This window comes from Manihot esculenta, chromosome 4, assembly GCF_001659605.2.
Source record: "Manihot esculenta cultivar AM560-2 chromosome 4, M.esculenta_v8, whole genome shotgun sequence".
Taxonomy (NCBI): domain Eukaryota; kingdom Viridiplantae; phylum Streptophyta; class Magnoliopsida; order Malpighiales; family Euphorbiaceae; genus Manihot; species Manihot esculenta.
The window spans coordinates 5401384-5426531 of NC_035164.2; the positions used below are offsets into that span (position 1 = coordinate 5401384).

General features: G+C 39.0%; 1 protein-coding gene across 1 annotated transcript; it reads left to right on the forward strand.

Annotated features, from left to right (window-relative positions):
• The first annotated feature begins 20335 nt into the window (after positions 1-20335).
• LOC110613276 (stearoyl-[acyl-carrier-protein] 9-desaturase, chloroplastic) lies at positions 20336-21683 on the forward strand. Its single transcript, XM_021754328.2, has one exon. The coding sequence runs from the start codon at positions 20454-20456 to the stop codon at positions 21576-21578; it is 1125 nt and encodes a 374-aa protein (XP_021610020.1). The 5' UTR covers positions 20336-20453; the 3' UTR covers positions 21579-21683.
• Positions 21684-25148: the final 3465 nt, after the last annotated feature.

The window sequence follows — 25148 nt, forward strand, 5'->3', positions numbered from 1 at the left end:
AAATCCTGCAAAGGATTGGGATGTATCCTATCAGTTAGCTTTACCTGCTTCATAGAGGAGATCTATCCGATTTTCCATGTTTTCTTTTTATGAGAGTTCGTTTCAGATCAGAGTGAGGTTCTTTATGAACCAGAGGTGAGGATCTCAGGGGATCTCACCTATGTTGAGTAGCGAGAGCGGATCATAGACACGCAGAGTAGAGGAACAAGGAAATTCTGATGGTGGAGGTCCCTTAGAATCACCTTAGTATGTATAGTGTGCTTGGGAGACCGAGAGTTTCTACGCCAGTAATACCGTGCCTCTTTTATGTGTGAGGTTATGTGGTTATGTTTATGTTATGCTTTGCTATGCATGTCCTAGTTGAGGAACATTCGGGGACGAATGTTCTTAAGGGGGGGAGATTGTAATACCCGGCTAGACCCTAGCACCGGAATTCCCTTTTTCTGGCAGGATTTCCGTTGGAATCCAGAATTTCTCTGATGTCGGAGCCTTCTAGAAGGATAGAACAAAGGTTTTCTAAAATGTTTTTACATGTTTTGAGGGATTTGAGCAAGAGCAAATTGAGTTTTGAACGAAAAGGCCAAGGAGGGAAGAACCCAGGTTCGGCCGCCGAACCTGAAGATTCGACCGCCGAACATGGGGCTGTTTAGGAGGCACGTTAGGCTGCCGAAGGTGGTTGACCGACCACCTATAAAAGGCCCCTTGACCGGCAAATGGGGGAGTTTCTCTCTCTTTTCTGGCATAGGTGAGTTCATGCTCTCCTTTGATTGTTTTTATGATGTTTCTTCAAATCCCTCAAGTTTTCATGAGTCTTACCTTTGTTTTGAAGAGTTTTGAGCTTTGAACATGGTTTTAGAGCTTGGAGACTTTTGGAGCTTGGATTCTCCATATCTTTAAGTTTGGGGTCGCACCTGTAACAGCCCGGAAACCGAACTGCCACCGGCACTAGGATCCAGATCGACTTAAGGTCGCCGGGACCCGTAGTAAGCCTGCTATCCTGTCTGTATACCTGTGAAATCCCATACATGATCATACATTTCTGTAAAAACATAAAACTTTTCTTCATTCCAAGGCTTCACCTGTGCATGCACTCTCTCTGTGCTCTACTAATCCCTACTAGAGCTCCTCATGGCTCTAGGCGGATCAAACTCATAATGGTAAGCCTGGTTTTTTGCTCATAAACATACATCAATAAAGAAACATACATAAACTGATCATGTGACTCCACAAAGGGATTACAAGTCATATAAGTCAAGCACCATTCTATACACTGTACATACACTGTACATATACACTCTCTCTACATTTACATGTCCACACTAGCTATTACACCACTCTGTACTCTTCCTGTACCCTGCTGAGTTCTCTCTGTCCTCTGAACCTGCACAACTGGAATTAGGGGAGAGGGATGAGCTACTATAGCCCAGTGAGTAGAATAGTCAAATAACAGGTGATAAAACATGCTCTCATGGAATGCAACACATAATCACATCACCTCGGCCGGACGGATCAAAACTCCCTCTATCTCATCTGGGGTACCTAAGTACCATGTGCCTGGTCCCCGTAGGGCTGTTCCAGGTCTTTCCTCTGAGGGCTAATGAATCCTCACGAAGTCCGTGCCGTCTCACATAAGCAATGTACAAGGAGCAATGCCAAGTACAAGGATAAATGCAATGCATCATCTTTGTGTACACTAATGCACGCACCCTAAGCATAGTCATGATGCATGAAGCATGATAAAATATTCAGTTCTCAGATTAAAACATTAAGTTAAGTTCCACTCACCTCTGGTTATCTCTGAACTGCCTCTGCAGGTTCTGACACTGGACTCACTGCTGACCTCCCTGATTCCTCTGGTCCGTACCTACACAGGTGGACTCAAATGAGGGACCAAACTTACTCAAGCACATCTCTAAGAAACTCCCCAAAACCCCTCTAAACGATCCTAAAACCAACACATAAAACATGCAAAAGAAAGCTGGACAGGGCACTTTCGGCGACAGGTTCGGCGGCCGAAACCCCACTCCAGAGACGAAACTCATGCATGTTCGGCGGCACCTTCGGCGGCCGAAGGTCTCGTCCAGAGACGAAACTCACACACTTTCGGCGGCCAAACTCCCTCTTTCGGCGGCCGAAAGTCCCTTCTAAACCGAAGCCTAGCTTTCGGGGGCAACCTTTGGCAGCCGAACTGCCTCCACAAGGGGTTCGGCGGCCGAACCTTCCTTCGGCGGCCGAACCTGGTTTTGCCCGAAGGGCAGAACCCTGCTCTGTTTCATGCAAACTTTGCCCAAAAACCTACAAACATGCATATCAACTACTCCCAACTAGCATATACACATATCTATGCACAAAGGGGTCTAAAACTACCCTAAAACCCCAAACAAACATAGCACATAACACTTAAACATGTTGAACACCTCAAATCATCAAAAACCTCACCTAAACCTAAACATGCATACTACCCATACAAACTTCATAAAACCTTTCAAAATCATCAAAGAAGCTCAGGATCTTCGCTTACCTCTTACACAACTTGAGGATGAAGGATCCTAACGTGGAGATATGAAGAAAAGCTCTTCCAAAGCTCCAAGCTTCAAAACTTGGTTCTTTTGCTTAAAACTTTCATAAGTCACCAAAACTCTTAAACCTCTTGAAAGATTTGATGAAAATCATGGAAAACATGAAAGTCAACATAGGAGAGGCTGAAACTCACCTCTGGCTGCAAGTGGAGGAGAAATAACCTCCTTCCACCGACCCTTGGCCCTTTTATAGGTGGCTGGCCAGACCACCTTCGGCAGCCGAACGTGAAGCCGCAACCATGCAATGTTCGGCTGCCGAATGTGACCTTCGGCGGCCGAACCTTTGCATTTCTCCCTTGTTGCTTTTCTTTCAAAACTCAAGTCTTTTAACACTTCAAAACATGAAAACAAGTGAAAAGACTTTGGAAAACATATGCATTACCCTTCTCGAGGGTTCCGACACCCGAGATTCCACCGGACTACAGGAATTCCGATGCCGGACTCGAGCCGGGTATTACATTCTCCCCCCCTTAAGAACATTCGTCCCCGAATGTCATTAACACAACATAAACACATAGAAAAGGGGAAAACTAACCTTAAAACAGATATGGGTATTGCTGGAGCATGGACTCCCGAGTCTCCCATGTGCACTCTTCTAGGTTGTGGTGGTTCCACAGAACTTTCACCATTGGTATCTCCTTGTTTCTCAGCTTTCTAATCTGGGTGTCAAGGATCCGCACTAGCTGCTCTATATAGGTGAGATCACTTAAGATTTCCACCTCCGGTTCACTAAGAACCTTCTCTGGATTTGACACAAACTTCCTCAACATAGAAACATGGAATACCGGGTGAATTCTTTCCATAGAAGCCGGTAAATCTAGCTTATACGGCACAGGCCCGATCTTCTGCAAGATCTCAAAGGGACCAATGTACCGTGGGGCTAGTTTTCCCTTCTTTCCAAACCGAACCACTCCCTTCATCGGAGACACCTTAAGCAATACCATATCCCCCTCCTGGAACTCTATCTGCTTCCTACGGATGTCTGCATAGCTTTTCTGTCTGCTTACAGCTGTTCTGATCCTCTCTCTGATGATAGGCACTAACTTGCTGGTTCTCTCAACTAACTCTGGCCCTGCAAGAGTTTTCTCTCCTACCTCTTCCCAGCAAACAGGTGTTCGGCACTTCCTCCCATACAGAGCTTCATAAGGAGCCATCCCTATGCTAGCATGATGGCTGTTGTTGTAGGCAAACTCCACCAGAGGTAGATGCTGCCTCCAAGAACCGCCAAAGTCTAACACACACATTCTCAACATATCTTCAATGGTCTGGATGGTTCTCTCTGACTGACCGTCTGTCTGTGGATGGAAAGCAGTGCTGAAATCCAATCTTGTGCCCATTTCATTCTGCAGACTCCGCCAAAATCTGGAGGTGAACTGAGGTCCTCGATCTGATACTATCGACACTGGAACTCCATGCAACCTTACTATCTCGGCTACATACACCTGCGCCAACTTGTCCACAGAGTAGTTACTCCTGACTGGAATAAAGTGAGCAGATTTAGTGAGTCTATCCACAATCACCCATATGGAGTCTAATCTGTTAGACGTCGCCGGTAACCCCACTACAAAATCCATAGCTATGTTCTCCCATTTCCATTCTGGAATCGGCAGTGGGTTAAGCATTCCAGCCGGCTTCTGGTGCTCTAACTTCACCCTTTGACATGTTTCGCAGGCTGACACGAACTGTGCCACTTCTCTCTTCATTGCTGGCCACCAATACACCCTTCTCAGATCTTGATACATCTTGGTGGCTCCCGGGTGAATACTATACCTCGCATTATGAGCTTCCCTCATAATGTCTGCCTTCAAACTGCTATCATCTGGTACACATAACCTCTTACCGTGCCGAAGAATCCCCTCACCATCAAATCTGAACTCTGAACTGTTGCCAGACTGAACAGTCCTGGCAATCTTCACTAACTCGGGATCTTCGTGCTGTTTCAGAGCCACTTGCTCTAGAAACATTGGTGTCACTCTCATCTGTGCGATCAAAGCACCTGTACCAGACAACTGCAACTGTAACCCTTCTTCCACGAGCTTGTAGAAATCCTGCACCACCGGTCTTCTCTCTACTGCAATGTGGGATAAACTGCCAAGTGATTTTCGGCTTAAGGCATCAGCGACAACATTAGCCTTGCCCGGATGATAATGGATCTTACAATCGTAATCACTGAGCAATTCTACCCACCGTCTCTGCCTCAAGTTTAACTCTCTCTGACTTAAGATGTGCTGCAGGCTCTTATGATCCGTGTAGATCTCACATTTTACCCCATAGAGGTAATGCCTCCACATCTTAAGTGCAAAGATAACAGCTGCCATCTCCAAATCGTGTGTCGGGTAATTCAGCTCGTGCTTCTTCAGCTGTCTAGAAGCATAAGCTATCACTCTGTCATTCTGCATCAACACACAACCTAATCCCACTCGGGACGCATCACAGAACACTGTGAAATCTTCATCACTGATCGACAGTGCTAACACCGGTGCTGAAGTTAACTGTCTCTTCAACTCTGCAAAACTCTCTTCACATTCCTCTGACCACACAAACTTCTGATTCTTTCTGGTCAGTCTGGTCATAGGAGCAGCTATCTTCGAGAAGTCCTGAACAAACCTCCGATAGTAGCCTGCCAAACCCAGAAAACTCTTGATTTCTGTCACTGTAGTGGGTGTAGGCCAAGTGGCTACTGCCTCTACCTTTTTGGGATCTACTGCTATACCTTCCTCTGATACAACATGTCCCAAAAAGGAAATGCTCCTTAGCCAGAACTCGCACTTGGAGAACTTGGCATACAAGCCATGCTCTCTCAAGGTTTGCAGCACTATCCGCAGATGCTGGGCATGGTCCTCTGCATTCCTGGAGTACACCAATATATCATCAATAAAGACGATCACAAAACGATCCAAGTACTCCCTGAAAACCCTGTTCATGAGATCCATGAATGCTGCAGGGGCGTTAGTCAACCCGAACGGCATCACAAGGAACTCATAATGCCCATATCTGGTTCTGAAAGCAGTCTTGGATACATCTCCTTCCCTGATCTTCAACTGATGGTATCCGGATCTCAGATCTATTTTAGAAAAACAACCTGCTCCTGCCAGCTGGTCGAATAGATCATCGATCCTGGGTAATGGATACTTATTTTTTATAGTGACTTTGTTCAACTGTCTGTAGTCGACACAAAGTCTCAGAGGTCCATCCTTCTTTCTGACAAATAATACTGGAGCACCCCAGGGTGAGGTACTCGGGCGGATGAAACCCTTAGCTACCAAATCCTGTAACTGCTCTTTCAACTCTCGCAACTCTGCTGGTGCCATCCTGTAGGGAGGAATAGAGATCGGTCTGGCACTGGGCATCAACTCAATCTCGAACTCTATTTCCCTATCAGGTGGTAGTCCTGGAAGCTCTTCAGGAAACAAATCTGGGAATTCTCTAACAACTGGTACTGAGGATGGTTCCCTAACCTGACTGTCTAACTCTCTCACATAAGCTAGGAACCCCTGACACCCCTTCCTTAACATCCTACGAGCCTGGAGGGCTGATATCAAACCCCTAGGTGTCCCTCTCCTGTCTCCTCTGAAGACACACTCTGACCCATCCTGGTCTCTGACACTGACTACTTTGTCTCTACAGTTCAGGGTAGCATCATACATAGATAACCAGTCTATCCCTAGAATGACATCAAAATCTGTCAACTCTAGAACCACCAGGTCAGCTGGAAGGTATCTACCCTCTATGCACACTGGACTGAACCGACAGACTGACTCTGCCAAAGATGGATCACATTTGGGTCCACTGACCCATAGAGGACACTCTAACTCAGACACCATCAGACCCAACCTCTCTGCAGCTCTAGACGAAATGAAAGAGTGAGAAGCACCGGGGTCCATTAAAGCATACACCTCAGAACACCCAATGATGAGATTACCTGACACCACCGTGTTCGACGTGTCTGCCTCCTGCTGAGTCAGGGTGAAAATCCGTGCTGGGGCTGACGGACCTGCACCTCGGGAACCCATCCCTGATGAAGAGGCTGCCCCTCTTCCTCTTCCTCTGCCACTGCTTGGTGGTATGGCTGAAGCTACTGGCTGTACTACACTGCCCGCACTCATCTGCTGGGATGGTGCAACCAAAGTCGCCTGAGGACATTCCCGTGCATAATGTCCCTCCTGCCCACATCTATAGCAGGCTGTGGATCCCAACTGACAAGCTCCTCTATGCTGTTTGCCACACCTCTTGCACACTGGAAAATCTACGCCAGAACTGGAGCCACTACTCATTCCCAGACCCGACTTAAGCCTGTTCCAGAACTTGCCTCTCTTTCCTCTGAATTTCTCCCATCTCTTCTTACTTGCACTTGCTGTACTCTGTGAGGAGGAACCGGGTTTAACACCAGAAGACTGTGCCTTGACTACACCTTGACTTATGGCACTGGCCTCCATCTTTTTAGCAGCATCCACAATAGAGTGGAAACTTTCCTTCTCCGCATGAAGAATCAAAGAGAAATACCTGGGATGAAGCCTTGTGGCATATCTCTTTGCCTTCTTCTGATCTGTATCATATGCCTGACCGACATATGGCAACAATTCCAGGAACTTATCTGTATATTCATCAACACTCATCACCTCCGTCTGTCTCAACTGCTCAAACTCCACAACCTTTAGTTCCCTGGAACTGTCAGGAAAAGCCCATCCAGCAAATTCGTTGGCGAACTCTTCCCATGTCATACTCTCCAGTCTCGGGTCCACATAGTTCTTGAACCATTCTCTAGCTTTCTTACACTTTAACGTGAACCCTGCCATCTCAATAGCTCTACCGTCATCTGCTCCCAACTCACTTGTTATCATTCTAACTGCACTGAGATACTCAAAGGGATCATCTCCTGTATTGAATTTAGGAGCATCCAACTTTAAGTACTCGGTCATCTTTACCTTACTTCCCCCTGAAGAACTGGGTTGCTGTGCTTCCACAACAGGGGCTACTGGTTTAGGAGGTGGTGGTGGAGGAACTGGTTCCCTCACTTCAGGCTGTACTGGACTTGGATGAACAGGTGGGGGTGGATACATGTGATATGGTGGATAAAAGGAAGGATAGGGCATATATGGCATGTAGGGTGGATATGGAGCAAAGCTGGAGTAATCCGACGTGCCTCCCATCGGATACTCTGGGCCCTGAGGAAAGGGTGGATAGCCAAACCCCGAGGCCTGCATGCCTCCCTGGGACTCCCCCATACCTTCTTCTGACCTTCCTACACCCATGCTTACGTCTCTACTCTGATCCTCTTCCATCACACCTCTTTCTTCTACTGGCCTTCCCCCTCTGCTTACTCCTCTCCTGCTCTCGTCAGAAGACCTTCTAGGGTCTCGTGACGTTCCTTCCCTGCTTGCCCTGTGAGATCTTGCCCTTGGCAAGGCAGGTGGACGAGCAGCTGTACCCTCACTTACAGGTGGGACTCCAGTCAATCTCGCGGATCGACGAGTTCCTCGCATCTTCACTCTCTGGGAAAACAACAAATCACATAAGCAACACATCAAAAAATGCACATGCAGAAATCATGGCATTGCACATCAGCCTATAGACAGGACTAACATCCTATCCTCGTGGACATGTTTTTCCTATGATGCTTGACCTACTACACCTCTCTATGAGCCCAACTCTCTCATAGGTCCGACCATATGAACCTAGGGCTCTGATACCAATCTGTAACAGCCCGGAAACCGAACTGCCACCGGCACTAGGATCCAGATCGACTTAAGGTCGCCGGGACCCGTAGTAAGCCTGCTATCCTGTCTGTATACCTGTGAAATCCCATACATGATCATACATTTCTGTAAAAACATAAAACTTTTCTTCATTCCAAGGCTTCACCTGTGCATGCACTCTCTCTGTGCTCTACTAATCCCTACTAGAGCTCCTCATGGCTCTAGGCGGATCAAACTCATAATGGTAAGCCTGGTTTTTTGCTCATAAACATACATCAATAAAGAAACATACATAAACTGATCATGTGACTCCACAAAGGGATTACAAGTCATATAAGTCAAGCACCATTCTATACACTGTACATACACTGTACATATACACTCTCTCTACATTTACATGTCCACACTAGCTATTACACCACTCTGTACTCTTCCTGTACCCTGCTGAGTTCTCTCTGTCCTCTGAACCTGCACAACTGGAATTAGGGGAGAGGGATGAGCTACTATAGCCCAGTGAGTAGAATAGTCAAATAACAGGTGATAAAACATGCTCTCATGGAATGCAACACATAATCACATCACCTCGGCCGGACGGATCAAAACTCCCTCTATCTCATCTGGGGTACCTAAGTACCATGTGCCTGGTCCCCGTAGGGCTGTTCCAGGTCTTTCCTCTGAGGGCTAATGAATCCTCACGAAGTCCGTGCCGTCTCACATAAGCAATGTACAAGGAGCAATGCCAAGTACAAGGATAAATGCAATGCATCATCTTTGTGTACACTAATGCACGCACCCTAAGCATAGTCATGATGCATGAAGCATGATAAAATATTCAGTTCTCAGATTAAAACATTAAGTTAAGTTCCACTCACCTCTGGTTATCTCTGAACTGCCTCTGCAGGTTCTGACACTGGACTCACTGCTGACCTCCCTGATTCCTCTGGTCCGTACCTACACAGGTGGACTCAAATGAGGGACCAAACTTACTCAAGCACATCTCTAAGAAACTCCCCAAAACCCCTCTAAACGATCCTAAAACCAACACATAAAACATGCAAAAGAAAGCTGGACAGGGCACTTTCGGCGACAGGTTCGGCGGCCGAAACCCCACTCCAGAGACGAAACTCATGCATGTTCGGCGGCACCTTCGGCGGCCGAAGGTCTCGTCCAGAGACGAAACTCACACACTTTCGGCGGCCAAACTCCCTCTTTCGGCGGCCGAAAGTCCCTTCTAAACCGAAGCCTAGCTTTCGGGGGCAACCTTTGGCAGCCGAACTGCCTCCACAAGGGGTTCGGCGGCCGAACCTTCCTTCGGCGGCCGAACCTGGTTTTGCCCGAAGGGCAGAACCCTGCTCTGTTTCATGCAAACTTTGCCCAAAAACCTACAAACATGCATATCAACTACTCCCAACTAGCATATACACATATCTATGCACAAAGGGGTCTAAAACTACCCTAAAACCCCAAACAAACATAGCACATAACACTTAAACATGTTGAACACCTCAAATCATCAAAAACCTCACCTAAACCTAAACATGCATACTACCCATACAAACTTCATAAAACCTTTCAAAATCATCAAAGAAGCTCAGGATCTTCGCTTACCTCTTACACAACTTGAGGATGAAGGATCCTAACGTGGAGATATGAAGAAAAGCTCTTCCAAAGCTCCAAGCTTCAAAACTTGGTTCTTTTGCTTAAAACCTTCATAAGTCACCAAAACTCTTAAACCTCTTGAAAGATTTGATGAAAATCATGGAAAACATGAAAGTCAACATAGGAGAGGCTGAAACTCACCTCTGGCTGCAAGTGGAGGAGAAATAACCTCCTTCCACCGACCCTTGGCCCTTTTATAGGTGGCTGGCCAGACCACCTTCGGCAGCCGAACGTGAAGCCGCAACCATGCAATGTTCGGCGGCCGAACGTGACCTTCGGCGGCCGAACCTTTGCACTTCTCCCTTGTTGCTTTTCTTTCAAAACTCAAGTCTTTTAACACTTCAAAACATGAAAACAAGTGAAAAGACTTTGGAAAACATATGCATTACCCTTCTCGAGGGTTCCGACACCCGAGATTCCACCGGACTACAGGAATTCCGATGCCGGACTACAGGAATTCCGATGCCGGACTCGAGCCGGGTATTACAGCACCAACCCTCAATCTTCTAGAGGTAAGTGTAGATCCTTATCTTTTATGGAGTTTTATGAAGGGGTAAGAGGATTTTTATGCATGAGTTGCATGGTTGTGCATGATAGGGTTTATGTACCCTTTATGAATATTTATGTGTATGTGGTTGTTGGTAGGGGTTTAGACTAGTTTTTAAGCCCCTATATGCATGGTTAGGGGCATATGCATGTTTTGGAGAGGTTGGATGCATGTTTTGGGTGTTTGGAATGTTTGTGAGGCTTGTATGCATAAGAGGCTGAGTTCTGAATGAACTCAGGTTCGGCCGCAGAAGGTAGTTTCGGTTTCCGAACCTGCCTGTGGATGCATGGTTTGGCCGCCTAACCTTGCCCCCGAAAGTTGAGTTTCGGATCTGGAGCAGACTTTCGGCCACCGAAGGTGCCGCCGAAAGTGCCTGACTTTCGGATCTGGAGAGGGTGTTCGGCCGCCGAAGGTGCCCTGTCCAGCCTTCCTTTGCCCGTTTTTTCATGCATGTTTATGATGTTTAGGGGGGTTTTTGGAGAGATGTTTAGAGTTATGTTAGGGTTGTTTGGTCCCTCATTTGAGTCCACCTTTGTAGGATTGGACCCGAAGGAAACGAGGAGGCCCACAGAGTTAGCTGGTCCACAGTTAGCCCAGCAGTTGCTAGAGGTGAGTAGAACTGAACTATGTTTTTAAATAAATGAATGTTTTAGCATGTTCCATGCATCACGAATGCCATGTCTATAGTAGGTTGTATTGCATTAGTAACCACGAAGATGACGCATTGCATTGTTTATTGTGGATGTGGATGGACAACAGGACGACTCATTAGCCCTCTAGTTTTATTGCATGTAGCAGAAGTCTTGAGGAGCCCTTTGAGGGCCGGGCATAGAGCTATGTATGTCATAGAAGTCCTGAGGAGCTCCTTCGAGGGCCGGGCACAGAGTAGAGAGAGTTTTGAGTCAGTCCATCCTTTATGTGATTTACTTGTGATGTGATGCATTCCATGATGGCATATGTTTATAAAGTGTTTTTATTGTTCTGCTCACTAGGCTTTTTAGCTCACCCCTCTCCCTAACCCCCAAGTTTGCAGGGCCAGAGAGAAGTCAGAGTATCAGCATGGGTAAAGGTTATGTAATAGTGAGTAGTGGACATGTAGTGTAAAAATAATATAATGTTATGTATATTGAGATAGTATTGTGCTTGGCCCTTGAGTTGGATAATCCCTTTTGTACATGATGTAATGTTTTAATGATGTTTTATGATGAGAACCAAGCTTGATATATGTAATGTTAACCCAACTGGAGCATTTGATAAGGGCTCCAGTAAGGGGTTTTGTATGTTTTCAGTGATAGTGCATGCTCAGGTCAAGCTTGGTATGAGAAAGTTAAAGTTTTATAGAAATTGTTGATCATGTATGGGATTATACCAGCTGTACATGGTATATAGTAGGCTTGCTACGGGTCCCGGCGGCTTTAAGCCGATCTGGATCCTAGCGCCGATAGCGGTCCGGTTTCCGGGTCGTTACAACTCTGATAACAATTGAAACAGTCCGGTCCAAACCGATTCAAATAAGCTTTTATACTCACTTTTCATTTATCCAAAATAATTAATCCAAATTATTTAATAATTTCTTGGTAACTATTATATACAATTTCGACCCAAATTATTTAATAGTTTCTTGGTAACTATTATATACAATTTCGATTTTCTATTTTTTCTCGACGTGCGATAGCTTTCGCAGCAGAAGCATGCAGCTGACCGTTATATCCTGTCTCCCTCCCCGTTGACTGCTTATTACTACTGCAAATCAATGGTTTCTGGGTTTATCCCATGGCTCCTTTCCTTTTCTTCCCAACACTAGGTAAGAATTTAAAGTTTTATACTTTATTTTCTTGTCATAAATTTCAAGTGGCTTTGGCTTTGGCTTTCCCATTAGAATGAGCATCTTGCATTTGCATATCCTTTTCTTCCCTAAAATTCAACTTTAAAAAATCTATAATAAAATTAAGGTCTAAATGGGCAAAGCATTCAAGGGGCAGTGACCTTTAATTTGTAGGGGAGGTACTAAAATATTCATGTGGAGAGATTGAAGATAAGAAAGCAAATGGATTGTTAGCAACAATTTGAATGTGTAGAAAACAAGGAAAAATACAAGAAGATGAAACCTCCAGACAGAAGCACAAGATGACACATGACTTAATGTATAGCATTGATGGAAAAGTTTACCCACAAATTGAGATTTATGAAATGAGCTAATGTTGATATGAGATTCTTTCACCACTTATTAGGGTTTTATAATTGAAGTTATGGAAATTGGACAAAACCCACTCAGAGACGAATCTAGGGACGGAGGGGCCAATCTAGGGAGGGAGGGTTAAGAGAGCCATGGGTTCGTATGAAAATTTTTAAATTTTATAGGAGTATTTAAGTAATTTTACATATGGTATAAAAAATTACTATTAAATCCCTATAAATTTAAAAAAATTTATTCTAAAGTCACTCAATTGAAATATTTTATACTTTATAAAATTAATTTTTTTTAATCGTATTAAATAAATCTTCATCCACATTCGAAACTATTTAATTCATTTAATTTTAATTGTTTATTTTATTTTGTCCCTCCCATTTTCTTTTTTTTTTTCAATTAAAAAATTTATTTTTATTTTTAAAGTTTCAACTCCAATATGTAATTTTTTTTAAATTGTCCATTCATTACATAATTTAATTTTATACACTATTTTAATTATTAAAAAGTAATTATCTCACGTAATTAGTTTTTAATCTACTTATATAATTGAAATTATTTGTTAAACTATCTAGAAATCAATTTTAAACTTTTATAAATAAAAGTGTTTTTTAAATAATGTTTTATTAATTAATGAGTTTCATAGATTATTTAAATTTAAAAAATAATTTAATTTTAAAAATATAAATTTAATGGGTAATAGGTTAGATAATTTAAATTTAAAAATATTTAAATATAAATTAAATATTATTTTTTATAGATAATAGGTTAGATTATTTAAATTTAAAAAAATAAAATGGAAATATTAATTTTTATAGTTAATGGGTTAGATAATTTAATAAAAAAAATTTTTTATAGTAAATATTATATTAAATAGTTATGTTACTTTATTCTTTTGAGTTTGCATATTATAGAAAGAATTTTTTTCTATCATAAATATTATTAAAAGTAGATTTTTTGAAAGATATTTAATTGTAAACATTAAAAATAAAAATAAAGGTGTTATTAACATATTATAATTAATAAAAAATAAACAAATTGTAATTTAATTATAATACTTTATTAATTTTTATAAATTTTTGAATTTATATTTATTTTATGTGTTTTATTTTATATGATTATTCATTGAAATCGAGTCTCTAAATAAAATTTTTGGATCCGTACCCACAGCCTACAAACTCAGGAATTAGCTGCTGCTGCAACTTCTCTTGGACTTAATATGAAAAGGGAGGATTATCACAAAGGTACTTTTAAAGAAAGCACCAACTAATAAGGGAAGCCTACCATTTGTTTTAATCTTTTGGGTTAATTTTAGCTTTAATTTCTATTATTTGAGTTTCTACTCTTAGCTTACGCATTATTACGAACACTTTCTTAGCTTAAGCATTATTACGAACACTTTCATACAGTTCAACCTTGATAAAATAATATTTTTTATAAATTATTCATAAAAAATATTTATAATTTTAATTTATGATAAAATTAAAAAATAATGTTAATTCTTTTGATTAAATTCAAAAGTGAGAAAGAGATATAAAAATTAAATTATCATGTAGTGGTGGCGGCAACGGGTGGGGCGAGGGCAGCAAGCAGCAGTGAGTGAGGAGCGTCGTGGAGAGAGGAGAGCATCTCAAGTCACGTCGCAGAGAAGAACATGAGCGTTGTGAGGAGTGGAAGCATCAACGTCAACATCGTTGTAGGAGCTTTCGAAATCATCAGCATTGAGACGTGGGAGAGGAGATGGTAACAGAAATCATATGGGGAGAGGGAGGAGTGTGTGGAGCGACTGGGTCTTTTCAAATGAAAGAGATAGTAGGTTTTTTAGTTTACGTGTTCTTTAAATATTTCTGATAGATTAGCAATCTGAAACAAGAGGCACAAAAACAACACGCGGACCCCGAGTTGGTAAAAATAGCAGGAGCTATTCAGAAAGGTAAGAATGATGATTTTAGGTTTGATAACAGAGGGATTCTCCATTACGGGAACATATTATGTGTACTAGATGACATAGGCTTGAAAGGAGACATTATGAGAGAGGCTCATAATGCCAATTACAGTGTTCACCCTAGAGCCACTAAAATGTATCAGGACCTGAAGAAGGTATATTGGTGGCCTTTTATGAAGAGGGAAGTGGCTCAGTTTGTGCCTGCCTATGAAGTATGTCAGAGGGTAAAGTTGGAACATCAGAAGCCAGCTGGAATGCTCAATCCACTACCGATTCCAGAGTGGAAATGGGAATACGTGGTAATGGATTTTGTGGTAGGGTTACCAAAAACGTCCAATAGACATGACTCTATATTGGGTAATAATGGACAAATTGATCAAATCTGCTCACTTTATTCCTATCAGGGTGGTCACTCTGTAGAAAAGTTGACACAGATCTACGTGGAAGAAATCATCAGGCTGCATGGGGCTTCATTTTCTATAGTGTTAGATAGGGGACCCCAGTTTATCTCTAGATTTTGGCAGAGTCTGCAAAATGCTATGGGCACGAGGTTAGACTTTAGCACTGCTTTCCATCCACAGACTGATAGGCAGTCGGAGAGGACCATCCAAACTATAGAGGACATGCTAAGGATGTGTGTGCTAGACTTTGGTGGTTCTTGGAAGCAACATATACCATTAGTGGAGTTTGCCTACAATAACAGTTACCATGCTAGCATTGGGATAGCTTCTTATGAAACTTTATATAGGAAGAAGTGCAGGTCACCTGTTTGCTGGGAAGAAGTAGGAGAAAGTGCTTTAGTGGGGCCAGAATTAGTAGAGATCACCAGCAGGGTAGTGCCTATCATCGGAAAGAGAATCATAATAGCTGTGAGTAGGCAGAAGAGCTTTAGGAGGGAGATACGGTATTGCTTAAGGTGTCTCCTATGAAGGGGGTGATTCGTTTTGAAAAGAAAGGTAAACTAGCTCCAAGGTACATCGGGCCCTTCAAAATCTTATAAAAGATTAGGAATGTATCTTACAAGTTAGATTTACCTGCTTCTATGGAAAGAATCCATCCGGTTTTCCTTGTTTCTATGTTATGGAAATTCGTGTTAGATCCGAACAAGGTTCTTAGTGAACCTGATATGGAGATCCTAGGGGATCTCACTTATGTTTAGCAGCCAATACGGATTGTAGACACGTAGATCAGAAAGCTAAGAAATAAGAAAATCACGATGGTGAAAGTTTTATGGAATCACCACAATATAGAAGAGTGCACCTGAGAGACCCGAGAGCCGATCCTAAGCAGTACCCCCATCTCTTTTAAAGTAAATTGTTAAATATTTTCATGTTCCTTCTTGATGTATATGTTTTGCTCATTTGCTTTCTTGAACATTCGAGATGAATGTTCTTAAAGAGGAAAGAGTGTAATACCCGGCTAAACTCCAGTGTTGGAATTTCCACTTTTCGACAGAATCTCTTTCGGAATCTGGAATCTTGAAACTAGAATCTTTAAAAGGGTAAAATAGGGTTTTCATAAATTGAATTTGAGGTTTTTAGAATCGTGTCTTTTTTTTAAAAAAGGAGTTTTGAAAAGGTTTTAAGGTTCGACTGCCGAAGGTGGTTTCTCCAGCCACCTATAAAAGGCCTTCAACCCGAAAATCGAGAGAGTTTTTTCTCCATCTTCGGGCAGAGGTAAGTCCTTGCTCTTTTGCAGATGTTTTTGCTGAAATTACTTCAATTTCTTGGTGAATTCATAAGTTTTTACCTTGTTTTTGAAGATTTGAGTTTGGACTTCAAGTCTTAGCCTTTGGAGACCTTTGAAAAATGATTTTTTCCCTCTTCCTTCAAGTTTTAGTTGCTGTGTGTTCCGTTCAAGAGGTGAGTCAATCCTTGCTTCTCCTATGTTTTCTGAAGGTTTTAAACCAAGTTTTACAAGTCCTTAGGGCATGCATGATCGATTATTCTAAAGTTTTAAAGTTTATGTTAGTTTTGATGAGGGATGTGTTTCTCTTAGGTTTTTTGTTGATGCATATTGAGTTAGATCAAGTTTTTGAGGTCCCTTATATGTGTTAAGTATGTATGGTAGCTGTTAGGCTTTTCCATGTACGTTTGGAAGTATTTTGGAGGCTGCATGTTTAGGGCAGAATCGGGTTCTGCCTTGCTGGAGAACCCAGGTTCGGCCGCCGAACCTGTCTATAGAGGCATCCTTTTGGCTGCCAAAACTGCCCTCGAAGGTATGACCTTCGAATCTGTGAAGGGCTTTAGGCCGTCGAACCTGCCTCCGAAGGTTTGACCTTCGGATCTATGAGGGGCTTTAGGCTGCCGAATCGAAGGTTTCAAACCAAGTTTTACAAGTCGTTAGGGCATGCATGATCGATTATTCTAAAGTTTTAAAGTTTATGTTAGTTTTGATGAGGGATGTGTTTCTCTTGGGTTTTTGTTGATACATGTTGAGTTAGAACAAGTTTTTGAGGTCCCTTATATGTGTTAAGTATGTATGGTAGCTGTTAGGCTTTTGCATGTGCATTTGGAAGTATTTTGGAGGCTGCATGTTTAGAACAGAATCGGGTTCTGCCTTGCTGGAGAATACAAGTTCGGCCGCCGAACTTGCCTATAGAGGCATCCTTTTAGCTGCCTAACTGCCCTCGAAGGTATGACCTTCGAATCTGTGAAGGGTTTTAGGCTGTCGAACCTGCCCCCAAAGGTTTGACCTTCAGATCTATGAGGGGCTTTAGGCCGCCGAACCTGCCCCCCGAAGGTTTCGACCTTCGGATCTGTAAGGGACCTTGGGCCACCGAATATGCCGTCGAAAGTCTCTACCTAGCCTTTTTCTGCTTGTTTACTACGTATGTTCTTGTGTTGTTCTTAGGGTTATTGGAGAATTGTTTTAAGTTCGGTAAAAGTTATGTTTGGTCCCTCATTTAAGTCCATCTGTGTAGAATCGGACTTGGAAAACCATAGAGGCCTGCAGTGAGATAACTGCTTCAATTTTAGGCGAGCGTGAGCCAAAGGTGAGTAGAACTGAACTGATATATTATTTTAAAGAAATTAAACTTTTTAAGCATGCACATGCATCACGAATGCCATGTATATGTAATTAGGTTGTTTGCATTAGAATTCATAAATATGATGCATTACATAATTTATTTGTTGTTGTGGATGGATGTTGGATGACCTACTAGCCCTCAACTATGTTATGATATGCTATGACGGATATAGAAAGACTAGGGCCGCCCATTCTATGCCCTTGACATTATGGACATGTTATAATATGTTTAAGAGGAAGTCCTGAGGCTATGACAGATATGGAAAGACCAGGGCTGCCTATTCTACGCCCTTGACATTATGGACATGTTATAATATGTTTAAAAGGAAGTCCTGAGGAGCACCCGTCGTGGGCCGGGCACTATTGAAATTTGTAGAGGGTTATTGGTGACAAGTCCATCTTGATGTGAATTTTTTGTGTTGTGATGTATTCATACGATCATATATTTTTTTGAACTGTTTTATATTCTGCTCATTAGGCTCTTGTAACTTATCCCCTTTTTCCCTAACCCCAGATTTATAGGACTAGAGTTAGCTCGAAAAGTCGGCTGAGTTACTGGTATAGTCTTCTGTAATAGTATAGTTGTGGACATGAATTATTTTATGGATTAGAATTGAGCTTTGCCCTAGTGTTTGTCCTTATTATCCATATTTCATGATTCTTGTAGTAAAAGTTTTAAATATGAGTTTATGTTTGAACCGAGCTTGAGTCTTGGTTCATGTAATGTTTATATTTTGTTAAATCGTGTGATCATGTATGTGATTTTATCAGGTGTAACAAGACGTATAGTAGGCTTGCTACGGGCTCCGGCGACCTCAAATCAATCTGAACTCAAGCGCCAGTAGCGATCCGATTTCCGGATTGTTATAGCTCAAAAGTGAACAATCTGTCAATCTCAGAAGGGACATTCGCAGGATACAAGCTTATACACTCCACTGCCTATTCCAACATATCCTTGGGAGGACTTGTCTATGAATTTTGTTCTTGGTCTTCCACGTAGTCAACGTGGATCTGATTCCATTTTTTTTTGTTGACAGGTTCTCCAAAATGGCGCATTTCATTCATTGTAAGAAAACTAATGATGCTTCTCATGTGGCAAAACTGTTTTTCCAGGAGGTTGTTTACTTACATGGCATCCCAAGACTATTACTTCTGATAGAGATGTGAAGTTTCTAGCTCACCTCTGGGTGATTTTATGGAAACATTTTCGAACTGAATTTTGATACAGCAGTGCTGCCCATCTCCAAACTGATGGATAAATTGAAGTGGTGAATTGCACACTTGGCAATCTTCTACGCTGCATTTGCAGTAATAAGAGAACTGCCTGGGATCTTGCTCTTGCCCAAGCAGAATTTTCTTATAACGGTGCTGTCCACAGCTCCACAAAAATGTCACCATTTGTAGTTGTGTACAGGAAAGTCTCAGTGCATACAGTTGATCTTATTGCCCTTCCCACAGGTTCTCACAATAGTATTGCAACAAGCAACTTGGCAAAGCAGCACGTGGATATTTTCAAACAGGTACAACAATGCCTTACAGAAGTCAATGGCAAATATAAAGGTACAGCTGATAAACATAAGCGTTTTAAACCCTTCAATGTCGGTGACCAAGTTATGGTATATTTACGTAAGGAGCGTAGCGGAGGATAGAAAAAACTTGATGCCAAGAAGATTGGTCCATTCTGGATCATTCAGAAGATTAATGACAAGGTCTATATTCTTGACCTCTCAAATGAAATGAAAATTTTCAAGACGTTTAACGTGACAGATTTATTTCAGTATTACCCAGCTGATAACAACTCAAGATTGAGTTCTTTACAAGTAGAAGGGAATGACATGGAGCAACTAGCATGAGATTTTATGGCAGATTTGGACATGATTTAACTTTTATTGCCGACGTCCGATGGAAATCCACGATAGCTTTTCGGAAAGGAAATTTCGAGATGCACGACTTTCAAAAATGTGACAAGAGTCATAGCCCTGTCACAAAGTTCGATATGGAAATTCTATCGTTTAGGATCAATTTTGCATTTTAATTATTTTTTTTAAATATTTTTATAATTTTACATATTAAAATTTTTTTTCTATTATAAATAGTTTTATTTAATTATTAGAAAATCACTTTTCAATATTTAAAAAATTTCCATAAGACTTTTTTATTATATCGTTTTGATCAAATGATATGAGATAAAATTTCTTGCGAGTCTAATCAATCTTTTATTACTACTTCTGCAGCCGGCACAAATTTTCTAAATCCCCCGAAATTAAGTTTTGATCTTCAAGTTTACAACAACTGCAAATGGATAAGAATTTCAGGTTCTGAAATTTCTTGTTGTGTCAATCTTTTAGCCAAAAGGACAATTAATTGCAACCATTCAATACCATATGAGAAGTTAACATGCACTTGATTGAAAAAAAAGGTTAACTTTTCTTTTTCGTAGGGAAAATATTTTTCTCATTTCATATATTTTTTTTCAAATTATGCAGAAAAATAAAAAAAGAAAATAATTTTTCTTCTAAAAATAATTTTTTATTATGCATGATTTTCATTTTTTTTATTTTTCTACATGATTTAAAAAAAAAAAAAAAAACTCCATTTCATCACCAGAAACTTCGGCAGATTGTGATCTTGTGGGTATTTTGAGCTTCAAGTTCTTCTACACGTTCTTATAAATGACAACTTCAGGATCCCATCTTCTTTAGCTGTCCACCGAGAGATCTTCTTCCTTCTTCCTGCTCTCTCTTTCTCTCTCTCTCTCTCTCCATCTTTCCATCATTACCAGTAACTACGTACCTAAACAACAAAAGAAATGATTCTAAATCTCTGTACAGTAGACTTCTCTACCCTCCACGCCACTACTGCTGCAAGAGAGAAGGTGAATGTAAAAATGTCTTACCGCCCTGCCAAAGAAGTGCATGTTCAAGTCACTCATTCAATGCCACCTCAAACGATTGACATTTTGAAATCCTTGGAGGGTTGGGCTGAGAAGAACGTGTTAACCCTTCTAAAGCCTGTTGAGAAATGTTGGCAGCCGCAGGATTTTCTGCCAGAACCTGACTCTGAAGGCTTCTATGATCAGATTAAGGAGATAAGAGAAAGAACCCAGGATCTTTCTGATGAATATTTTGTGGTTTTGGTTGGAGATATGATCACAGAAGAAGCAGTCCCAACATACCAATCAATACTTAACTCCCTGGATGGAATTCAAGATAAGACTGGTGTATCTCTCTCTCCTTGGGCAATTTGGACTCGGGCTTGGACTGCTGAAGAGAATAGACATGGAGATCTTCTCAACAAGTATCTTTATCTCTCTGGACGTGTAGACATGAGAAAAATTGAGAAGACAATTCAGTATCTCATAGGCTGTGGAATGGATTCTAAATTTGAGAACAACCCTTACTTTGGATTCATTTACACTTCATTCCAGGAGAGAGCTACATTTATCTCCCATGGAAACACAGCAAAACTAGCTAAAGAACTGGGAGATATTAAACTGGCAGAGATTTGTGGAACCATAGCTGCAGATGAGAAACGCCATGAAACTGCATATGTTAAGATTGTAGAGAAGCTATTTGAGATCGATCCAGACACTACTATCTTGGCATTTGCTAACATGATGAGGAAAAAAGTATCAATGCCAGCTGAGTTGATGTACGATGGCGAGGATTACAACCTTTTCAACCACTACTCAGCTGTTGCTCAGCGTCTTGGAGTCTACACTGCTAAAGATTATGCTGATATTTTGGAATTCCTTGTGAGAAGATGGAAAGTGGACAAGTTGACAGATCTTTCTGGGGAGGGACGTAGAGCTCAAGATTTTGTTTGTGGATTAGCTCCAAGGTTTAGAAAGTTGGTGGAAAGAGCTCAAGAAAGGGCAAAGCAAGCACCCTCTATTCGATTTAGCTGGATTTTTGGCAGAGAATTACAAGTTTAACCATCAAGTCTTCAGCTATTTGCCTTTGTTTTGTATGTTTGAGCTGATAATGGAAGCTTGCTCTCATATATTAACAATAAGAAGTAAAAAGATGAGTCATGACTATTGGAGAAATCTACAGTATGTACATTTGGTTAATAGAACTTAATTGAATATAGATTTTCTGTTTAATTTCATAAATTATTCACTCGGTTTTAATTTTTACAAAATACAATTATTTTGATTTAATTCGATTTTAATTAAAAAAAAAAAATAAACCGAATGTATTATTTATCCATATTATGGTTTTTGATAATATTGGCTGACTAGATCTTAAGTAAAGTTGAAATAGTATAATTAAATTATAAAATATTTAAAATAAGGTATAAAAAATAAAAAATTTATTAAAAAATTCAACCGATGGGATCAAATCAAATTAGATCGATTTTTTATTTAATTTATTTTGATTTTTCTAAATATTTAAATTTTAATTGAATTAGACCCATTTTTCACTTAATTTAATTGAGTTTCATAAATACTTAAATTTTAATTAAATTAGACTTAATTTTCGCTTAATTTAATTTTCATAAATACTTAAATTTTAAACCCAAATATATATGCATCAAACCGGTGCTTTTTCATGAATAATGGCTCATTTTCTCGTAATTTTACCACTTGTTTGTATAAATAGAGAATTTAAATGTGCATTTCAAGAAAATTGGCAATTCCCTTTTTTGGTTTTTGTGGGGCAAATATCCTTCCCATCTTATCACCAAAAATTATAATACTAATAATGCAAGTTACATTGATTTAAATAATTTTCAGACTTAATATGTAAGGAAAATCTTTATTTTTTTATTTTTGAAAAACAAAAAAAAATTAATTGTAGAAACTAAAAAAGATGATGCAGTTAAATTAGTTTTAAATTTTACAATAAATTTAAATCGTGTCTAATTTTTATTGCCGACGTTCAATGGAGACCCACGATAACTTTTCAGAAAGAGAATTCTGAAAAGTACGACTTTAAAAAATGTGATAAGAGCCGCAAGTTTATTATAAAATTCGAAGTGAAAATTCTACCGTTTAGAAAGTTAATTTTGTATTTTAATTATTTTTTAGATATTTTTATAATTTTACATATTACGATTTTTTTTATTATAAATAGTCTTTTCTTAACTATTTGAAATTCACTTTTCAATTTTTCAAAAATTTTAATAAGATTTTTCAGTTTTTAACCTCTATTTTTTTATACCGTCTCAGTCAAACGATATTGGTTAAAATTTCTGATAGAATCCAATCACTCGTTTTTTTATATCGTATTAACTAAACAATATTAATTAAAATTTCTGACGGAATCCAATAAATGGATAAAAACATTGAAAATGTTTCTTTACATTAGGCATTTTTGAGTTATTGGGGTAGAAGGCAATGATGCATTTCAACTTTTGGCATGTGTACATCTCTTCATATGAATTTTTATTCAAACTATGAGGTCATACAACACCTTTGCATTCTCAAATAAAAAATTGAGTTTCTATAGTTATTTGATTTAAAATAAAATAAAATAAATTTTGTTTTAATATAAAGATAAATTAAATTTTACAGAAATTATAGATTTTTATTATAAATTTATGTAAAATGATCCATCTTTTTTAAAGTAATCATTTTGTAAAATTTATGTTAAATTATGAAAAATTGATGATTCAAATATATAAATATATTTGTATAGAAATTAATATAATAAAATTATATTAAATTTATAAAAAATAAAAAATAATAAAATCTACTGAATAAATTATAAAAAAGTGATCAATAGAATAAATTATCGATCAACCAATAATGAAATTTTATAACTATTATTTTACTTTTCTTATATTATAACATTATTATTAATAAAAAATAATATTTTATTTTATTATTTATAAAAAGGAATTATTATTTTCATTTTTTAAAATTTAAATATTTATCATATTTTTAAAATCTCATTATTTTTCATTAAGTTAATAATTTTTCATAAAATAATTATTTTTCAGAAATGTATATCATTGCATATAAATTTATAAAATTTATAATACAAAAAATTATAGATTCTAAATTTAAATATTTTTTTTTAAATATTATGTTTATATTGCTTAGAATTATTTTTATTTTCTGGTAATATTAAATATATAATTAATTATGAAAATCAATTCTTTTTTTAAAAAATTGAAAGTAAAATATAAAATTTCAGTAAAGTACGATGAGAGATTATATAGCAAAATAATTGTTACTTTATTTTAAAAAATATATACTTTTTAATGTGTATTTTAAGATCAAACCCTATTATAAACTATATCTATAAGTCAATAATAATAATTTAATAATTATTGCATTTGTTTCCATTATCATAGCATATAGTAACAATTTATTTATATTTTTGCAATCGATAAAATTCATGATTAAGTTTATAATATTATTAAGGTTTGTTGGAAAAAAAATATAAATTTTACATTTTTCACGATTATAATCAAAAGTTTTATTAAATGAAAAATTCTCAACTTTCAATTTTATAATGATTGTAGCAAAATTTTGACCAAAAATGAAATCTAACACATGGCATGTTAATAGGCAATAATTTTTATTTTGTTTTAAATATTCTTAAAATTCACATATGCCCTCTTGACTTGAAAGCTCCAATAAGTATAAATATCTTGTTGTCTCCTTAAACTCTTCTTCAAGCTTGATCAACATGTTTTTTTAAAGTTCTTGTGAAATTTAAGCTTGTACAAAGTTGTGTCTTGACCTTGTTAGAGCGTGCCCTTGTAAATGGCCCTATTGGCATCCTTAAGTCACCATCTCCATGGCTGTCTTGGTGAGCCTTCCTCCTCAAAAGTATTTGTCATCGAATCTGAACCTACATTATCAAAGGGAGAGAAATTAGTCACATTAAAAGTAGCACCAATCTCGTACTCACTTGGTAAGTCCACCCTATAAGTGTTATCATTAATGCATTCAAGCACTTAAAAAGAACCATTTCTTCTAGGATCAAGCTTAGATTTCCTTTGTTTTGGAAATCTTTCCTTCCTGAAATGCACCCAAATCTATTCTTCTGTCTCAAACCTCACAACCCTTCAGTCTTGATTGACTCTTTGAGCATACTTCCTGTTCTTCTCCTTAATATGCTGTCTAGCTTTCTCATGTATGGACTTAACTAATATCACTATTTGCTGCCCTTCTACATTCACAACCTCATTCAAAGGTAAGGGCAACAAATCTAAAAAGAAGTTAGTGGATTAAAATCATACACAACCTTAAATTTATTAATAGAAGATCTCAAAACATAGTTCATTAACCTTATGAAAGTACTAGGGCATTAGTTAACCCAAAAGGTATAACAAGTCACTCATATAAACCATATTTAGTTCTAAAAGAGGTTTTCCATTCATCACGAATTTTTATTCTAATATGATAATAACCACTCATAAGATCTATTTTGATAAAATACATGCACCATACAATTCATGAAGTATATCATCTAAGCGAGGTATAGGATGGCAATACTTTACCGTATCTTGTTGACAGCCCCACAGTCAACACATATGTGCTAAATCC

Bases quoted from the DNA above. Each gene is read 5' to 3' on its own strand.
- LOC110613276 (XM_021754328.2), top strand. From the start codon at position 20,454: ATGATTCTAAATCTCTGTACAGTAGACTTCTCTACCCTCCACGCCACT.